The 21,476-nt window shown below is 43.3% G+C and overlaps 1 protein-coding gene across 5 annotated transcripts in view; it reads left to right on the top strand.

The window, feature by feature from the left end:
- The window catches only part of MSRA (methionine sulfoxide reductase A), a 368,732-nt gene that overhangs the window by 138,163 nt on the left and 209,093 nt on the right, over positions 1–21,476 (top strand). For all 5 annotated transcript variants that reach the window (XM_017883694.1, XM_017883695.1, XM_017883696.1 and 2 more), the window contains one exon: positions 9,253–9,321. In XM_017883694.1, the coding sequence (XP_017739183.1) occupies positions 9,253–9,321 (69 nt within the window). The remainder of the gene's footprint in view (positions 1–9,252; positions 9,322–21,476) is intronic.

Below are 21,476 nucleotides of genomic sequence, written 5' to 3'. Positions count from 1 at the left end.
TTTTTTGAGATGGAGTCTTGCTCTGCTGCCCAGGCTGGAGTGCAGTGGCCGGATCTCAGCTCACTGCAAGCTCTGCCTCCCGGGTTTATGCCATTCTCCTGCCTCAGCCTCCCGAGTAGCTGGGACTACAGGCGCCCGCCACCTCGCCCGGCTAGTTTTTTTGTATTTTTTAGTAGAGACGGAGTTTCACCGGGTTAGCCAGGATGGTCTCAATCTCCTGACCTCGTGATCCGCCCGTCTCGGCCTCCGAAAGTGCTGGGATTACAGGCTTGAGCCACTGCGCCCAGCCAACGTATTTATTTTTTGTAGAGATGGGGGTCTCGCTATGTTGCCCAGGCTGGCTTTTGGCATTCTTGGTATCTATTGTTATACTGCTTTCTGAATAGACTGTAGCGTTTCATGCTTCATGAGCAGTGTAGGAGAAAACTTGTCTCACTGAAGCCTCGTCAGTGCTCAGCATTGTTTTTGCAAGTTTTGCCGTTTGCACAAATCAAAGCTAGTCTCTCTTGTGTGACTGAATGTCTATTGTGTATTTATATAATTAACAATTTATTTGCATAATATAAGTTCCCATCATTCCTCCCTTTTTCTTTGGTGATGCAACCTTTGTCTTTTGCAGAATCGTGGATGCCTGGTTTGGGGAGCCTGGAGAGATGGTCTCCATGCTGGCTTCTAGGGCCACTGGCTTCCTCTTGCACTCTAATGGGGGATCCCTGTTATCACCTTTCTTCACTCCCCTGACAATCTGCAGCCTCAGGGAATGGTGGCACGGTAGGCTCATCTTAGGCCAGGTTTTTTTTTTATTTTTTGAGACGTAGTCTCGCTCTGTCACCCAGGCTGGAGTACAATGGCGCCATCTTGGCCCACTGCAACCTCCACCTCTTGCGTTCAGGTAATTCTCCTGTCTCAGCCTCCCGAGTAGCTGGGACTACAAATGTACGCCACCATGCCCAGCTAATTTTTGTATTTTTAGTAGAGATGGTGTTTCACCATGTTGGCCAGGATGGTAACACTCTCTTGACTTTGCTATCTGCCCGCCAATTTTTTTAATGAATGAAAAGGGGCTTGTGGTTGGGACATCTCCATTCAGCTTTGCCATCGTAGGCTTGTGGTCACACTCGTGGGCTTGTGCACTGAGCTTGTGACTTCAGGAAATGCAGCAGGCAAATCATCAGAAGGAAGAAGGCCTTCTATTTGCATAATACTTTATTCTTTTAAAAATGTATCCTCATCCTTATTTCCTCACTCTTTGGGCTAAAAATCCTCTCTTAGGATTTTTCTTAATAAGCTGTCGATGAAATGGAGGTCCTTGAGTGTAGGGTCTATGAAATTTATCTTTGCACCACAACACTGTAACTCCTGGCACATATCAATGCAGAGAACATCCTTGCCAGTGAATGAAAACATGAGTCAAATGACCCAACGCTAGGTACCAGCTTATGCCTCACCAAGACGGGTTACTGTGCAGGCTGGGCTTTCAGCCTGGCCTGTTCTGCCTATCCTGTTCCGACATGTCGAAGCTCAGACTTGCTCTTCTGCAGAAAGAGCTGGGAGGTATGGGGGTTGCCTGAGCTGTGCATCCACTCCCTTACCAGCCGGGAGGTGCATCTCTGGTTTTCTGCATCTGGAGCAAAGGGAGCGGAGAGATGGTAGTGGAGGGCGGGGTTGACTGTAGGGAGGTCAGCAGTCAGAGCAGGAGGATAAAATCCTGAATGACACATGATTTGTTTTTGGTGCCGCGATTTTTCACTGTTGTCCAATTGTCCTCTGTTTCTCCATCACATACCTTTTGTTTCGGGGGCAGCCCCCACTTGCATACAGTCCCTGGTCACCATGGGGGAGGGCAATGAGCTGCCTTCCCCTTCTCCTCCAGCTTTGAGAGTCAATCTCGCCTTCCGGGTACCCACAGCAGCTGCAGACATTTGCCTCATTCCCACCGTGACCTTCCTGGGGGACTCCCTGCCTTGCTGCTCCTCGTCACGGGTCCCAGCTGGCAGTTGTCGCTTGCCTTCCAGGTCAGGGAGGAGCGCTGGGACTTCCTGGGACACAGGATGAGTGGAGGCAATGCTTGGCAGGGAGGGGAGCAGCCCCTCCCAGTGACTCGCTCATACCACGTTCGTCCCCATGCAGCCCCTCCTGACATAGAGAGCATGCCGCTATTGGGGACAAAACCCACTCTTGGTTTACTTGCACCTTAAAACACCATATTGCACACTGTAGGAGCTGGGAGGGACAAACACAACAGAACCTCAGTTCTCCTGGACATGTGTGACTAGAGGCGTGACTCCGTCGTCTCTCAGAGCCTCTGCCCCAGATTTGAGTGACAGCCACCTCATCCTTAGCGTCTGTGGAGAGGACCTGGGCAGGATCAGGGCCCAGAATGCTCAGTGTCCTTGAGGGGCCTGCTGCAGAGATGGGAGTGGCTGATCTGAGGCCAGGGCTTATGGGCCACATAGGGACCTTACTTAGTTCCTGTCTGACTTGTATCCTGCACCACCGTGACTTTGTGACCTGGAGAAAGAGCTACAAAGAAACAGATAACAAGAGGGACTGTGAGATCATATTTTGTTGGGGGGTTGACACATTTTTATTACCATATTACTGAGATAAATGCACTTTATTCCAGCCCCACCGTGACCCTCCTCTGCTGATTGGTGCAGTAGCAACTGGATTGGTCAGTAGAAACACTTGAGAAGTCAGTCCAGACCTCTCAGGAGCATGTGGTATGGGTTGGGTTGGCATGGGGTTAATAACATGACCCGATTAGCTTGTACTTCTTGCTGACCGGCAGCTCTGAGAGTTTAGTCTGATCCAAGACTCTTCCAGTCCTGAGATGATTTTGTGTCTAGTGGCTAACCAGGACCTCCAAGATGGCAGCTGCTGTTCCTCGAATCTCCAGTTAGGTGGTATCCCCTGGTCACCCAGTCCCCACTGCTTTCTGCACCCTCCTTACCCAGAGGGTATGAATTGTAGGCATCCCTGGTTGGGCACAGGACACGGAGCTCATCCCTGATTGGTTTATGCCTGAATTTGCATGATTGTAGGTGCATTGTCAAGCAGTTTTACTGTGCCCTTTTCTAGGAAGAAAGTCAAACAATTTGAAGTACATGAGACATTCACAAAACAAAATAAAAAGCAATGTCAGTATCATCTTCTTAAGCTTTTGAACATGTTCCGCAGATCCCCTTCAACATCCGGAAGCTAACTTTGACCCAGTCTTGGTCTAATTAACTGCTGCTGTGCAAGCCCTGGGCTCTCAAGATTTGTTTCTTGTCCTCATATCTTCTTGGTGGAGGACACATCACTGCCATCAGCAGAGGTTGTCCTCCCAGAGCATGTGGCTTTGGTGTGTGCCCCTGGGAGCAGAGAAGGGGCTGGGGCATGTGCCCAACCCACCAGATGGGAGGCACCCACTGTGCTATGGCTGGGCAACAGATGTCCCTGTTGGAGACTCTTCTGTCTCCATTTCACACTCTACTGGTAATCAATAGTTAGGACTCGATCAAGGAATGACTTTTCTGTTTAATAAATTTGTTTCTGTGGTGAAACATGCCATTGATTTTGAAACAAATTTGTAGATGGTGGGGTTAGGTTCCCAGGTTAGCCCACCCTCCCCACAATTCTTACTGAACCTATACGAAGGGTTTAAAGGCTCTTTGGTTCTTCAGCCCCCAAATACTTGCCTTAGCAGAGTTTCAATGAGAAAATGTCTTTAGAAACTCCACCTTGGTTTCTAGGAATAGAGCTGTCATTTCTTGGTTGTAAAGAACTTGCTATTCTCTCATTGTGGAATGGAAAGTAGCTCTCAGATTTCCCCTTATTCTTTTATCCCTAGAGCAATATATAGTGTGGGGATTTTCAGAGGGTTTTATTGCAGTGTAGAAATGAGAAGGAAAATGACTTCTTCCCCTGTGCCATCTTTGTTTTTTGTCCATTTAAACCTGAATGGCAAAGTGATTTCATCACACGTGCCACCTCTAAGCGATAAGAGACTGTATGGGTACTGTGTTGAGAAAAGATTCTGTGGTCACATTCAAGGATCAAGAAAGTATGCGGTGGTTGATTAGTGATGTCTGCCATGAGCATGGTCGTGGAGAGGAGGTGACTAATGTGTATTTGCCATTCCTGAACCAGACCTGTTAGAAAGTAAAGTTCACACACAGGTGATAATACCAGCCTAACTGTTATATAGAGATTGTTATGTACTGGTCACCATTCTGAGTGCTTTTTGTATTTAATTTTCAAAACACCCCATGAGGTAAGTACAAATGAGGAAGCTTACAATGAAGAAGTTCTTACAGATGAGGACACAGAGGCATGAAGAGGTTGAGTGACTAAGCCAAGATCATATGGGTAGGAAGTGGGAGAGCTGAAAGTCCCAGGCTGTCTTGTTCTGGAGCCCCTGTTCTTAGCCACCAGTTCTGTCCTGTCTCCTGCTTGCGAGTTCTGTCCTGTCTCCTGCTTGCGAGTGTTGTGCCTGCGGTTCACAGGACTGATGTAAGACTCAGCTGTATTTCAGAAGAATGTGCAAACTCATGTTTACGGAACCTGTTATCTTTGGACCTCAGGCTCCGGAACTAAAGACAAGGCCCCCCGGGGACCTTATCAGTGAGGAGGAAATAGCAAGTGAACTTCCTCCACCTTCTCCAGTTTATGGAGCATTTCTGGTCTTTCCACCTCAGCCATCACTGCCAATCTCTCAGATGAGACTAGGTAAATGGGAAAGGGAAGAGGGGTTGAGGTTTAAGGAGTGGAATAGAAGAGTTCCCTTGTCTCCAGGCCACCTGACTGGGGGAACTATTTCTGAGGGGCCATTTTCAATGATCATTTTATGTAAGGAACACACACATGTACACATAAAGATATATAACAGTCGTGTGCCACATAACAATGTTTTGGCCAACAAGGGATTATGTATATGATGGTGGTCCCTTAAGATTATAATGGAACTGAAAAACTTTTATCACCTAGTGACATTGTAACCATCATGACATCATAGCACAACACATTATTCATGTATTTTTGGTGATACTGTTGTAAACCCACTGCACTGCTAGTCATAGAAAAGTTCAGCACATTTGATAATGTACAGTATATAATACTTGATAATGATCATAGATGACTGTATACTTTCAGTCATTATTTTAGAGTGTGCTCCTGCAGTAATCAAAAACTGTAAAATAGCCTGAGGCAGGTACTTCAGGAGGTGTCCAGAAGAAGACGTTGTTACCATAGGAGATGACAGCTCCAAGTGTGTTATTGCCCCTGAATACCTTCCAGTGGGACAAGATGTGGAGGGTGGAAGACAGTGATATTAATGATTCTGATCATCCTTAGATGAATGTGTGCATTTGTGTCTTCGTTTTCAACAGAAAATTTAAAAGTAAAAAATGAAAATTTTAAAATAGGAAGAGCTTATAAAGATATAAAATATTTTCGTATACTTGCAGAATGTGCTTGTGTTTTAAGCTAAGTGTTATTACAAGAGTCGAAAAGTAAAAAATAGTTTAAAAGTTTATAAAGTAAAAAGTTATAGTAGCTGAGGTTAATTTAGTATCGAAGAAAGAAAATTAAAAAAAAAATTAATGTAGCCTAAGTGCGTGATATTTATAAAGTCCATGGTAGTGTTCAGTAATGGCCTAGGCCTTCACACCCACTCACCATTCATTGACTTACCCAGAGCAGCTTCCAGTCCTGCAAGTTCCATTTGTCATAAATACACTAGACAGGTGTATCTTATTTTTTAATCTTTTATACTGTGTTTTTACTGTACCTTTTCTGTGCTTATAGATATCGAGATCACAAATACTTATTTGTGTTACAGTTGTATTACATTTGTATTAACCATTGTATTACAGTTGACTACAGTATTCAGTATAGTCACATGCTGTACAGGTCATGGCCTGGGGCAATAGACTATATCACATAGCCATAGCCTAGGTGTGTAGTTGGCTCTACCATCTAGGTTTGTGTAAGTGCACTCTCTGTTGCACAATGACAAAATGACCTAACAACACATAGATTTCCCTGACTGTATCCCTGTTGTTAAGTGATGCATAACTGTGTATCTATATTTTTAACGTGTCAAGTAAGTTTATCTTTCATAATGGCTAAAGAGAGATTTTTTAGTACCATTTACCTCATTCGCTAATTTAAAAAATACTCATCAAATGCCTGTTCTGTGTCCATGCACTGAGAGAGGATTATGGAAATGGGGAGTCAAAGAGCTACGACCGCTGCCCTCCCTGAGCTTGTAGTCTATTGATAAATGCAGTCCCTGTCCAAACAATGGCATAAGCACAAAGTGCTACTTGGGTGAGTGCTGCAGAGCAAAGGCCCTTGGTCCCAAGAGACCAGGGTGGCTGTGGTAGATGGATGAGGGATGCTGGTGTTCTGACCGTGCAGGTGCTTCCAGGCCATGCCGAAGAGCTTTGACTTGGGCCTCAGAGTCATGGGGTGCCATGGAAGGGGAGGAGGGGTCATGGAGTTTGTGTCACATGATTAGATGTTTTTCCCTTTGGAAAGACAATTGTGGCTACACTGGGAAAAATGAATTGGACATGGGATATAGAAGAGTTAGAAGGCAGACATTGGAGTCCAGGAAAAGGGGTCATGATAGTTGGGGATAGGGAGGCTTGGGTAGTGAAAAAAGAAGTGAGGGGGATGCTGCAGGTATCTGGGAGGGGACAGTCGCTAGCTGTGGTGGCAGATTGGATGTGGGGAGTGAAGGGAAGAGAAGGGATAAGGACAGCTAAAAAGCAGGAGCATGGCAGGCCCGTTCCCAAAGGTGGGGGATGCTGGCAGAGAAGCTGTTTTAGGGTGGGAGGACATCCTGTGTGGTGTTGCAGTGTTCAGAGGAGATATCAGATAGGGTGCACTTTGGATTGTGAGCACGTGGGTTTCGGCTGGGCCATTGACAGACCTCAATGGATTGTCCTGGGAAACCAACTGCTGTGGAAAAAATAGAAAACTCTATAATTTTGATTTTTTGAATTCAAACATTTTCACCCTAGACAATAAGAAAAGAATCTAACAATGACAAAGGAAATTAATACAAATAAATGTCTTGCCTAGTCTTTCTATTTTCATTTTTATGTTCTTCTGCCATTCTTTTCCCGTAAATATTCATATTTTAATTAGTTGTCATTATAATCTACGTAGAAGATGTAATAGGGTTGTGTTTCCTTACCATTATCCCAAATATTTTCCCACATTTCTATATCTCTCTCAAGGCTGCATTTAAAATATGTTGGGTAATATTCCATTCATTTGATAAATCATAAATGGCAATTTTCTAAGCAATTTCTCTACTTTTGGATATTTAGTTGATTTTAAGATTTTGTTAATACAGGTAATACTTTCATAAATATTATGTATGTCGCCTTTTTTTCTCTTGCATTTTTTTCTTAAGATAAATTCTTACAAGTGGGATTCGTGGGTTTAAAGAGTTTGAATAGATTTCTGACTTGTGATATGGGTCAAGGCAAATGTTTTCCAAACCACTGACAGGGCTGTGAGGCAAGAACCAAAGGGTAGAACTTTGATCTCCACATGGAAGCTCAGCATGTTTATTTGAATTCAGTAACCAGTGGTCCTAACCAGATCCGTGAATGCTTGACAAGGTCCTTCTGTCACATATCTAGGACCTTCCATCACACATCTGCTAATCATGCCAGGTAGTGGCTACAAAGCTCCATCAGGCCACTGAGCTCACCACCTTGCCCTCAGAACCCTGGGCTACCTCCTCCCTTTTCCCAGGCTTTCTGCTTGTGGGAATGCCACAATAACTTCAGAACTAGTGGAAGCCCCAGAAGGGAATTGAGGGAATTCCTAAGCGCTACCTGAACTAGTGAACCCTGTAAGCCTCAGGCTCTAAAAGATGTGCATCGGTACTGCAGAGGCTGCCTGGGGTTCCCATGGGTTTGGATGGGTGCTCAAGATCTTCCATGACCTGGTCTCAGTCTAAGAGATTTACTTGCCATTGCTTCTCAAAATAGCACCTCCACTCCACCAAGACAGATTATTCTCTGGCCCAGGAAGATGACTCCTGGCCCTCACTCAAGTTGCTCCCTCACCCTCGCCTTTGCAAACCTGACTTTTCCTTTGGACTCCAGGAGTGGCAGTGCCTTCAGGCAGCACATCTGACTTCCCACCCGGCAGCTCTCCTGCTACAATCTCCTGCACTCCTGCAGAACTCTCGTCCACATGGCAGGACTTAGCATAGAATTATATGCCTTCTTTAATGTTTGTTTTTGCAATTGTTATTTCTTGAAGATAACTGTACTCTCCTCGAGGGCAGGAACCGTGTCATCCTTCCCTAGACCCCTCTAAGCCTGGCTTCGGTGCTGAGCCCTTTGCCTGAGCCCAGCCAATCCAGTGTGACCCATTACATCAAAGCGTCTGTGCCCATGATGCAGTGTGAAGCGTCCTAGCTATCCTTGTCTTTTGTGTTTTCCATATAAGTGCTCATATTCAAAACTTGCTGAGGATATTATTTTAAAAATGCTCATAGATGGGGAATACTCATATTCTCTATTGATCACAGTTTGGGGGATTGTAAGATCAAATTAATGCTGGAAAACAATAACCTGGTCACTTATTACTTCTGAGTCCTTGATGTCTACTACGATGGGAAGGGTGACTGGTTAGAAGGACCTGGGGGGATAAGGAGCAGTTGGAGGCACTGGAATATCTCTCTGGCCCTTAAGAAGGCTGGTGTCTTTGGCCTGGGTGAACAGTGCTTGTATTATAGTGAAATGACATGTTCTGCTATTGTGTTTCTTGAAAAATTGGTTCCAGTGGTACCTTGCCCTTTTTACTTCTCACTTTAAATACCAAGTGCATCAGTGTTCTGGTTGTTAGGAGTCTTCAGGGGGACCCACCCCCAGTTCAGCCTGGAAGTTGGAGCTTTCCTTGTTTTCTAGAGATGGCCTGGCACAAGAGGGACTCTGGCCGGATATCAGGAGCCTTCAGGCCGGGCTGGGTCTGTAGCCACCCATTGTCCAGCTCTGCACAAGCTCAGACCTCAGCCTACTCATTTATAAAATGACATACCTGAACTAGATGATCTTTAGGCCCTTCTGCAACAGAGATTAAAAACAAAACGATTGAAGCTCTCTTCAGAGGGTAAGCTGGGGTGCATTTTTAACTCAAAGGAGAAATAGGCTCATTGACACATTTAATGACATGTGTTAGTATGTGTTAGAACTTTACACTTAAACTTGCATTTCTTTCTTTCTTTTTTTTTTCTAGCCAAACATCATGTCAATGGCAACAGAACAGTCGAACCTTTCCCAGAGGGAACACAGATGGCTGTATTTGGTAAGATATCAACTCTGAAAGAAAACCCAAATTGTGTGCAAAGACTAGTGCCAAATTTCTTAGTTTTAGCAAGTGTCCTCAGGGCTTCAAAATCTGGGCTCTTCTAGATATTTACAAGTTGTTACAGCCAAGAAAACTATTGAGTTCCTAGTAATTTCTGGGGTTGGGAAAGCTTATTCCATAGAATTTAGTGTGCTTTATTTTCTCTCGTTGACAACCAAATATCAAACTGAGTATGCTATTTCTTATGTCCACACTGTGAATTAACCTGCTAATTTAGGGTTTGAGTTTTTCTTTACTAGCAGGGATTTTTTTTTTTCCCCACATGGATATATCTCACTTTGTTAAGGACTGGGATTTAAGTAGTTTTGACTTGTTATTCCACAGAAGTCAGTCTAATTGAATGATCTCTTTCTTCTCCATCATGAATTAAGCACGCTCCTTAAGAGAAAACGTTCAATCCCTGAGTGGTATACTTACAATGTATCATTGCGTGTTCCAGCAGAACTTCTCTGTTAAAATTCCAAACTGTTGGGTGAAGAGGGTCCTTTTTAATCCGTGTTTCCTTCCCTCCACGCCTCATGTCATCTAAACTTCCTTCAGAATATCTCTGCACATGGCCCTTCCTTTGCCTGCCTTCTTTTCTCCATTCCTTTCCTTCCTTACCTCCCCTTCCTTTGGGCCCCCCTCCCACCTCCCCTCCCCTTCTCTCTAGCAATGCTCTGGGGTTCATCCCTGTGTTACCCACTGAAAATGACAACCTCTGTCCTCTGGAATTTCAACTGGACATTCAGCTGCCTCCCCTGGTTCCTTCCCCTCCACCTTTAGACAGGTTCTGTGATGTCTCTCATCCTAAAAACGTGAAGTCCCCTGATTTCACGCCTCCTGTAGGCTTCTGTCCTACTCTGGTCTTGATGGTAATCTCCTTTGAGGGTACAAAACTGCTTTGAAACCCTGAAGTGCGTTTGAACTGGAAATTAGCCTCAGAACAACCTGGTCTGTAAATGAGCACATTCAAAATAGATTGTTCCCTTATTCCCAGAGATGGAACCAGAATTAGGCATCAGTGAGGATTAGCAGCTGGAGAGTTATAAACAGGGACCCAGTTCCACTTCAGTGTTGGTAAGTCATGCTCTGTGTAGGCTATCACCTTTTAAAATATGCTGATCAGTGATTAGAAATCATTATGCTCAGAAATTTAAATGGAGAAGTTGATTTTGTAGAAGGCCTAGTGGACTCTCTAAAACATGTGCTAAAATGTTTGATTTGCTAACTTGCCTGTCCCAGCATGGTGTCTGTTATCATGGGACAGCAAATGTCACATGTATCAATGTTCAAAGGGTTCTTTTGATGATTTATTTATTTATTTTCCAGTCTCTCAGATTTGCCAACCCCAGGCATATGGGAAACTAGGTCTTATGTCATATTGGGAAACAGTAAATGACACTAACCCATTATTAGTGGGTTTCCCTCTGTTGTGATATTGAAGTAAAACTTCTTTCTTGAAGGGCAGACTCAGTACCAGATGGGCTGATGACATTGTTTGACTACAGAATTGGAAATAACAGGGAATAAGGTTCTGTGGCAAGCCTTTTTTTTTTTTTTTTTTTTGCAGCAGGGGGTTGGGGTGGACAGGTTTGGTTTATAGCGGCTTACTCAACATCCTTACCCAAGGCCTTCATTGTTTGACTTTCAACAAGCAACTTCCCTCTCTAAGCCTCATTTTTCGATGAGGAGGCTGACGGGTGAGCTCTAAGGCCTCTGCAACTCTAGGCCCTTGGCCTTTACCTCTTATGTATTCAGGACTGAAGGCTCTTGGAGCAGGAGGCAGCCCCTGGGAGGCCCACTGTGCATGGCCAGCATGTGTGATTTTAGAAGAGATGAATCATGTGCATAATTTCTACAAGTTAACAACATAGAAGAGGCAGAATTATACACATCATAAAATAGAATACGTTTGACATCTAAGAATTCTTACTTTAGAAGTGCAGTTTAGCTCTTCCAGATGCTTAAATTAAGGTCCTATTTTGGTTAAGTATATGCAAGCATTTCATATTAATGTCTTGAAAATGATTCTCACTTTCTATTGCTTGTCCCCCTGGCCTAGGGTGGAGTAGGGGATTTGGGTGGTTTTGGGGGTGGGTTTCTGCCATTCTGGGTTGTTTATCACTGCAATGGAAAGGTCAACTCAGCACAATGCTTGACTCTTGGGAATACATTGGGCATTTCATCCTGCCAGCCAGCCCCTTGCAAAGCTGATGGACTCATACTCCTCTTCCTAGCGAGGCCATGTGACTTATCCAGAGCCACTTGGCCACAGAGGTGGTTGGTGGAACTAGAGTTTGAGCCCAAGTCTAATTGACCCTGAATCCATGTTCTTGTCATGATATTCCCTGACTTTCTCTGCACTGGTTCAAGGAACCCTGGGAAGGCCTGATAGATTCAGAGACAACTTTCAGCTGGATCCATGCACAAAAGCATGATTTGCAGCCAAGCCCATTCAGCACATCACTTTGTATACTTGCATGCCTTCCCAGAGTGCTCTGAAGGAGTCTTGAGAAGTAGCCTTTGCTGGAAGAATACTGGTTGGAGCAACATCTCCTACTACTATCATGCTTTTCCATTTGACCGTAGTAGCATGTATTCATGCACAGGAGGATGTCTTACATTCCCTTGGCTGTGAGTTCGCCAAAACAGTGATGGCACTTGTACTTGTTCAAACCCATTCTTCAGCCTTGGAGGTCTTCATATTTTGTGATAAAATAGTATCACCAATTACAATATCATTTTTTTTTTTGAGATGTGTCTCACTCTGTTGCCCAGGCTGGAGTGCACTGGCACAATCTCAGCTCACTGCAGCCTCCACTTTCTGAGTTCAAGTGATTCTCCTGCCTCAGCCTCCCAAGTAGCTGGGATTACAGGCATGCATCACGACACCCACCTTTTTTTTTTTTTTTTTTTTTTTTTTTTTTGTATTTTTAGTAGAGATGGGTTTTTTTCCATGTTGGCTAGGCTGGTCTTGAATTCCTGACCTCAAGAGATCCTTCTGCTTCAGCCTCCCAAAGTGCTGGGATTACAGGCATGAGCCATTGCACCTGGCCACAATGTCATTATCTATTGGTTAATCATTTGAATATACCTTACCTTTAGAATGCTACCAACATAAGAACTTTGAAATTTAATCCACTCTACAAATGACTATTGAACTGCCATGAAGCTTTTAGATTAGAATGTGAAATGTCAGGAAGGACAGAGGGAGTGTGGGATAAAGGCATTCCAAGGTGAGAAATGCATGAATGGGTCATATCAAGGGATCAGAGAATAGATAGATGATTTCTTAGAAACTGTCCCTGGCATACAGTCTTCACAGATTTCCTTTTGTAGCCCAACAGTTAGTTTTCTTCTGGTCTTGTTTTCTGCCCCACCATTCTTAGCTTCCTCTGTGGCTCTCCCTCTCCTCTGCCCTTTCAGACAATGAGAACAAAGGTAATAGGCTTGGTCCTCCTGGCGGCTTCTCCTGCCTGTGTGTGATGCTCTCTTTCAAGTCAGTGGGAGCCCTCTGCTTGCAAGCTGGAAGTGGAGCCACACATTTTGCAATTACTTCCTGTCTTTGTTCCTGGTGGCTGTGAGTGCCCTTTGGCTCTCACCCCTTTGATGTTTAGAGCGCCCGCCCTGTGTAGTGGGCATCATTGTGCTCCTTTATAAGCAGATAAACTGAGGCACTCAGAGATTAAAGAAATATGGCCGAGGCTCCCTCAGATATGAGAATATCTTTTGCCACCCTGCTGGGCCTGTCTTAGAAAGGTTTTCTCTGGCTGTCAATATGTTAATGAAAGTGACAGTCTGTTGACCACGGGCCACTCTGTCCACGTGAAGGGCCTGGTTCCAGCCTCAGTGGAGGTGTTTGTTCTCAGCACAGACCAGCTACTCATTGCCTTAAAAATACTCCACAGTCAAGAAGATGTAATTTCACAAGAAAATCAAAGCTTACTAATTGAAAAGACTGGAAAATGCAGGGCCGGGGATTCCAAGCTTAATTTGTGAAGATTTTTGGTACAATTAAAAAATACCTTATACAAAAAATTAGCTGGGTGTGGTGGCATGCACCTCTAATCATAGCTACTTGGGAGGCTGAGGCAGGAGAATTACTTGAACCCCGGAGGCGGAGGTTGCAGTGAGCCGAGATCGTGCCACTGCACTCCAGCCTGAGTAACAGAGCGAGGCTCTGTCTGAAAAAAAAAAAGTAAACTTTACTATCTTTGAACATAAATTTGTCATCCAAACTAGGATACATTTGAGAGTGAAAAGGGTGCTATGAACAATTATACTGAAATAATGAGGGATAAACCTGGAGGATTTTAGGTAGCTAGGATATAATGTGTCCCTGTAATGAGGTCGTATATTATAAAATATTGCACCAAGAATAGTAAATACACACCGAGTTAAGTAGAAATGGAAAAATAATGAACTTGGATAGACAAAATAAAGTGAACAAATGAAAAAAATTGCAATGACGTAGACTGGATTGTATATTATGTCACATCCACACTAGTAGTTTTGCTAACTTTGGAGATTATATTCTATAAATATTGTTGTATTCTTTCTGAATAATTTCAGTTTGAAAGTTAATTCATATTCATAAAACCTAGTTTATGATACTTCAGTAAGAGTAAGGGAAGGGATCTGATTTTACAGTTGCAGTTTTAATATTGTACTAATACTTTCCAGGGATGTAGGGTAATTATTTCTTCATTACTTGAGATACTCAGATGCTAGAGTGGTCATCCTTAACCAGTTCGGAAGTGGCTATGTAGCCTTTACGACCCTTTCTTCTCAATTACTGAGAATTGACTTTGTTTTGGAACATTGAAACATTAAAAAAAATTCTGCTAACTCAAAATTCTTTGAACTCATCATTATTTATTTTTTAATTTAAAATTTTTGTGGGTGCATAGTGGGTGTATATATTTACAGGGCATGCGAGATGTTTTGAGACAGGCATGAAATGTGTAGTAATCACATCATGGAAATGGGGTGTCCATCCCCTCAAGCATTTATCCTTTGTGTTACAAACAATCCAATTACACTCTTTTAGTTATTTTTAAATATACAGTTCTTACTATAGTTCTCCTGTTGTGCTATCAAATGCTAGGTCTCATTCATTCTTTCTCACTATTATGTTTTGCATCCATTAACCGTCCCCATCTTCTTGCATACCCTACTACCTACCCTTCCCAGCCTTTGCTAACCATCATTCTACTCTCATCTCCATGAGTTTAATTGTTTTGATTTTTAGATCCCACAAGTAAGTGAGAACACATGGTGTTTGTCTTTTTGTGCCGGGCTTATTTCACTTAACAATGTTGTTGCAAGTGATAGGATCTCACTCTGTTTGATGGCTGAGGAGTACTCCATTGTGTACATGTACCACATTTTCTTTTTTTTTTCTTTTGCGACGGAGTCTCGCTCTCACCCAGGCCGGAGTACAGTGGCGTGATCTCGGCTCACTGCCACCTCTGCCTCCCGAGTTCAAACAATTCTCCTGCCTCAGCCTCCCGAGTAACTGGGATGACAGGTGCGTGCCACCACGCCTGGCTAATTTTTTGTCTTTTTAGTAGAGACGGGGTTTCACCGTGTTGGCCGGGATGGTCTTGATCTCCTGACCTCGTGATCTGCCTGCCTCAGCCTCCCCAGGTACCACGTTTTCTCCTGTGGACACTTAGGTTGCTTCCAAATCTTGGCTATTGTGAACAGCTGCTGCAGCAAACCTGGGAGTGGAGAGGTCTTTTCGATACACTGATTTCCTCTCTTTTGGGTACATACCCAGCAGTGGGATTGCTGGATCTGAAGGTATGAACCTGTACCATTTAGGAACTCATGTCCAGGCTATTCGGTGAAAGGTAAGATTCTGCAGTGAGAAACCATAATGTTCAGAAATTGATACCAAGCAGCAACAGCAGAAGGACCTCTGCAAATTCTTTGGATTGTCATGAATTTTTAGGCTCCCAGTAACCTGACGGCAATGTCTCTCTGACCTCAAACCACTGGAAAACATGTTTTTTGGGTCAGATTCTCTGAAGATTTTTCAAACAAGTCGGGGGAGCAAAAGCCAAGCCGGGGCCTTAGGAAAATGTGCTGTTTGTCACACGGCACATCTCCGTTGACAGCCTAAGGTGCCAAGTGCTCACGGGGCCTTTTCTTGAACAGCTGTGTGGATGGACTGGTCCCGGAGCAGGGGCCCGCGGCTGACAGCGGCCCAGAGACGTGCCCCTCTCTGGGGTATTCACCTTCGGCCCCTCCAAGGAGGGTGACATCCATGTAAGAGGAACCAATCACCAGAAATTGTTTCCCCCCTGATGTGAATGGGAGGTGAGTTCTGAATCAGCCCCGGTTATTTGTCTGCCAGCCAAGAAAACATCATTGGAAGCAGCCGGCAATATGTCAGACTTCAAAGGGAAGTGTCTTGGTGTCTCATTGGCACACATCCAGCATGATGTTGGTAAACAACCGAGTCCTGGTGTGGTGTATTTCTCCCTGAATCTTGACTGGAAACTACTGAAGCCCGTTCTGTGAGCTCTGGAGGGGCAACCACTCATTCCAGGAAAAAGGCCAGAAAGAATGACATTGTAATGTGTTTGTAATTAGCCAAACAATCTAAATTCACAAGATGGTCAGAACTGCAGGCTGCTAGCTGATGCAAAGTTCTTAAATGGTAGAGCACTTGGGGAGATAAAAATAGGCCTTCCTCCCTGGGTAATTTCAAGTACCTTGAGGGGGCAATGGTCATTGGAGACATAGTTTAAGATGCATTTTATTTTATATATCCTGTGCATGATGGCAACTTTTATTTTCTTCTTGAGTGTAGAGAAGTCAGATAATATAGAGAAGGAGAAAGAGACCTTTGAAAACCTGTGTCGAAAATCTCTTTTGGTTTGGAAAACGTTGGCTGTTATGGTGCAGCCACGTTGACCTGGGCTGGTCCAGAAAAGAACAAGTTATGGAGTCACAGAGGAGGGTGGGTTTGGATGTTTAGAGCGTGGAACGTGGACTATAGGTTGGAGGATGGCGCGGAATTCTTTGTAGAGGGGAGTAGGTTAGATAATGTTTCATATAATAACACTTCGCTGGTATAGAGAGCACTTATCCATCAACTTCACCCATTTGGCTTGTAAGTAAGAACCAGAAAGTGAAGCCGTCCTCCCACAAAAAGGTTATGGAGGAGTCTGTAAAGAATTCAGAATTGCCAGAGGTCACTGGAGTCCTATAATCCTGTTGACTCTAGACAAGTTTTTTCCACCTTCTTAAGCCCCATCTCTCATCTGTGACATGACGAGAAAGCTGTTTACCTCCTAGGACTGTTGTCAGAGTGTCAGGAAATGAGGCATCAAGCCCTTGGCATAGGGATGACAGACCAGCCGGACAGGTGCTCCCTGGCGGACCACCTGCTCTCCTCACTCTGGATGAGCTGTGATCAAGTCCCTGGGAGAGTGACGCCAACATCACTAGGCTCTGTGGGGTCCATCCCCTCTCCTTCATAACACCAGATGAGTCCTGTAACTCGGGGATTTTGAAGGGTAACAGGCAACATTAGTTGATAACTCACCTAATATTGGCTGGATACTGAGAAGCCCATGTTATTAAACTCTCTGTCAGCCTCACTCTCACCACTTGTCCAAGTGAGACTGGTTGTTTGCTTCTGTGTCAATACAGAGCTCTCGGAAAATACTGTATTTCTCTTTTGGCCTCAACTGTAAAGCTGATCAGATGTGGCTAATTTTTTCACTCTTTGCAGTAGTGTACAGCGACCACCCGCTTGACTGACCTTTTTGCCTTTAAGTTTTGACAACGCGAGAGAGATTTATTTTACAAATGTGGTGGACATTTCTTAAATTTCTACAGAGAAAATACATTCAACAGGATGTGCAGGAGAAACAAATATTTTCTAGTGCTTCTCCGTTAATTAAATTTTTTAAGAAGAAAAACATAGGTATAGAGAACAACTAAAACTAAAAAAGTTACTCATTATTCAGTTCAACCCAACTAGCATTTTAAGAAAATACAGAGCAGTCAAGGATCAAATGCAGATAATATAAAACATAATATTCTTTTTCTTGTTCTCACTCTCCCCAGCCATTTATCTTGGGCCTGGTTATGAAATGGATTAAAGGAAAATTAAAATATATGCAAGACACAGCCAGCTAACATGCATTAGAATTAGGTAAATATTAGGCCAAAGGAAAAGTAAGTGAAATGAAATACGCAAAGAATGCATGTCGTAATTTTCCATAATTTATAAAACTTTATCATAAATTTGGCTCTATGTTTCCTAGCAACAACATGAAGAAAAATCAGTTGGTTGCATGATGGACTTCATTTTTAAAAAATTGTGGTAACATATACATAATATAAAATTTATCATTGTAACCGTTTTTTAAGCATATGGTTCAGTGGTGTTAAGTACCTTCACATTGTTGTGCAGCCATCACCACCATCTAGCTCCAGAATTATTTTATCTTCCCAAAGGGAAGCTCCATAGCCACTAAGCTCTGTCTAGTCCTCCTTCCCCCAGCCCCTGGTAACCCCTATTCTGCTTCCTGTCTCTCTAAATTTGCCTACTCTAGGGACCTCCTATAGATAGAATCATATAGTAATTACCCTTTTATGAATGGCTTATTCTACTTAGTGTAATGTCTTCAGAGTTCATCCATGTTTCACTGTGTATGAAAATTTCCTTCTTATCCCATTGTATCTATAGACCACATTTGGTTTATCCATTCACCTGTCAATCAGTACTTGAGTTGCTTCTGCCTTTTGGCTGTTGTGGATAAGGCTGCGATGAACCTGAGTGTACAAATCTCTCTTCAGGTCCCTGCTTTCCATTCTTTTGGGTGTATACCCAGGGATGGAATTGCTGGAGCATATGGTAATTCCATGTTTAATTTTTTGAGGAGCTGCCATATCATTTTCCACAACAGCTATACTTTTACATTGCCACCAGCGAACCACAAGGGTTCCAATTTCTCTGCATCCTTGCCAACCCTTGTTATTTATTTATTTTTGAAAATTATAGCCATCCTAATGGGTGTGAAACGGTGATGGATTTCAGTTTTACTTACTGATTCTAAAAATGTACATGCTTGGGGGGATCACACATATTTTGGATTCTGGAACCAGGAAGAAATTTCTTTCAAGAGTACTTAGGACACTGTACTGCAAGGCATTCAGCAGCACTGCTGATGGCACCCTTGGAGTGAGCAGTGCGTGAGTCTCGTGGCTGTTTGTCACACTGCTCTTCCCTTTGGGCTCGTGACCTTCTCCCAACAAGGGATGATTTGACCCTTGCATCCCTGCAGTTGCTAGCATGTTTGTCTGGTGGCTCTGGTTTAACCCAGAAGTTAGTTGTATTATATCTAAAACAAGCAGTGGACCAGCTATCTTTTAGGAGATTTTCTGTCAATATCATTTCTCTCAGTTGAGTTTTAAAAGATATTTGTTTTTTACTTTGCAATTGTGAAAGATTTCAAACAAAAATAGCTTAGTATAATGAAGCCTTGCTCGCTCAGCTTCCACAGGTCTCAGTTACGGCTAAATGTGCCTTGTCTACATCCCCACTCCCTCCCCCTCCTCTATCCTAGCATATTTAAAGCAGATCTCAGCTACCCTATCAACTCATCCATGAATATTTTGGTATATATCTCTAAAAGATAAGATGGATTTTTAATACCTAAAATATACTTTTTAAATATCATCAGATCTCCAGTGAGTCCATTTCCCCTGCTGTCTCATAAATGTTTTTTAAAACTGTTTCTCTGAATCATGAGCCAGATAGCCTATACATTGCAATTGGTTGATATAAATAGTTTCTTTTCATCTGTAAGTTCACCCCTCTTTCTCTCTCTCTCTCTCTTTCCCTTGCTATTTATTTGTTTAAGAAATTAAATAATTCAGCCTGTCCTATTTCCTTCAGTCTTGACCAAATGATCGTGTTCATTTGTCCTCTTGTATTTTCTACAAACCGAGAGTTAGAGGCCTGATCAGCATCCGTAACAGGTGGTGTGTTTCATTCAGGAGGCATTTAATACCTGGTTCCTTTCCTTTTCTTCTCCTCTTCTCCTCTTCTCTTCTTCTCTCCTCTCTCCTCTCTCCTTTCTCTTGTCTTGTCTTGTTTTCTTTTCTTTCATTCAGAGACAGAATCTCACAATGTTGCCCAGGCTGGAGTGTAGTGGCGCAACCTCAGCTCACTGCAACCTCTGCCTCCCAGGTTCTCCTCAGCCTCCTGAGTAGCTGGGATTACAGGCGTCCACCACCACACCCAGCCAATTTTTGTATTTTTAGTAGAGATGGGGTTTCACCATGTTGACCAGGCTGGTGTCTAACTCCTGACCTCGGGTGATCCACCATCTTGGCCTCCCAAAGTGCTGGGATTACAGGTGTGAGCCACTGTGCCCGGCCCTGGTTCCTTTTCTTTTGGTGAAGTTAGCAACCCCTTACTGATCATCGTCTCAATCCATTATTTACTTGGAAACTGCAAATATTCTAATTCTAGCATTTTTTACATTTGTGAGCTGAAATATTTCTATAAATAGAGACTTCTCTTTATCAACTATTTGGTTACTGTGAGATCCAGTTTGCTGAAGAAAGCAGGGTAAGTGGTGATTTTCCGTACCTACCGTTTTTGCTCCATGTATCTGACCATGGCTTTAAATGTATACTCCCAAGTCAAAGCATATGTTTGGACAGTGGTTTAAGTCAAAAGCCATTTAACAAAGGATAGAAACCTCCTTAATTTGACAGAATGACCATTTTCACTTGGGCATTTAACCAGATTATTGAAATTTGTAACCAGTTGGGTGAATACTTGAAAATAGAGCCACAGTACACAGATTGCCGCAACAGATTTGAGTAAAGCAAGAAGCAGGCACACTGTCAGGTGGCAGAAGGCAGGTTCTCAGGCAAAGCTCTCTCCACGGAGCAGCGATCTTCTCTGTCGTTCTTTCCCCAGATCTTGTGACCAGGGGACGTGCTGCAGTGCAGGTTTGAGTCCTGATCCTCAGTAGCTCAGGTTTAAAAAAGCAACTACAGAGAGGGCCTGAGGGTTGGAGGAGGTCTTGCTTCTAGATGTGGAATGCCTTCAAAATGTTAAAATGGTAGAAATGGAGAAGCAGTCAAGACAGTACAAAGCCCGCGCAGGGATGCTGCCCACAGCGAAGATTAACAGCTGGGCCATTTCACCTGGAGCGCTTTTTCACGCCTCTGATTAATAATCGTGAATGAGTTTGAGGGTAGCAGAAGACACTCCCCAGAGTAGATTTTCCATGCTTCCAGTTCTCACAGAAGGTGTAGGTAAAACTGTCCGTGGTTATCACTGCCACATGTTTGGGGATTCAAGAAGGGGAGATGTTTACTGACCCACTCCTTTTTAATCTCATTCGTATCTCATGTATGTATTTTTGTAAGTGGTCTCAAATTCTTTTCGGAACAATGTTGTGTATGAATAAGGTAAATAAAATTAAACAATTCCCATGAATGAAATTTGTTAGGTCCAGTACAGTGTACACATTTTTTTTTTTTTTTCCTGGTAGGCAATCAAAATCAAACAGTGCCAGTTCCATTTTTCCAGGAATAACTGGGAATGTTACCACTGAAAGCCTAGGAAGTGGGATTCGGTTAAAGCAACATGGTTGAACTGTGTGGAGAAATAGACATTTAGCTTGACATACCTTAGGCCCAAATAGTGTGAACAATGTTGCAAGAACCTGTGAACTTTCCCTAAATTCTTATGTACAGAGTCTTAAAAGCCCATGATAATTGTATTATTATGTGTTCATAACCACTAGGTGTTATTAGGAGAAACACTTTTCATCATCCTGGGTCATCAGTGTTCCAGACTTAGACAAAGAATTATAGTTGACCAAGACCAAATTTACTTGCTGAGCCCACTGACCTTGGGAGCAACGGTGGTGCCTGCAGATGGATGTCTTTCTGATGTAGGTCCCACCCTATATACTTCCAGATTTCAGCTGAGATTCCAACATTCATGGTAATATGGAAATAATCAGTGATACAGCATGGTAGACATTACCATGAACAAACTCAAAACGATCTTTCAAACATATGCTTAGCATAAGCTGAGTGAACACGTCCTCAGATGTGGC

The sequence above is a fragment of the Rhinopithecus bieti genome, unplaced genomic scaffold (assembly GCF_001698545.2).
Source record: "Rhinopithecus bieti isolate Rb0 unplaced genomic scaffold, ASM169854v2 scaffold_13857, whole genome shotgun sequence".
NCBI classification, from domain to species: domain Eukaryota; kingdom Metazoa; phylum Chordata; class Mammalia; order Primates; family Cercopithecidae; genus Rhinopithecus; species Rhinopithecus bieti.
This window is presented reverse-complemented; position numbering and strand designations above follow the sequence as displayed.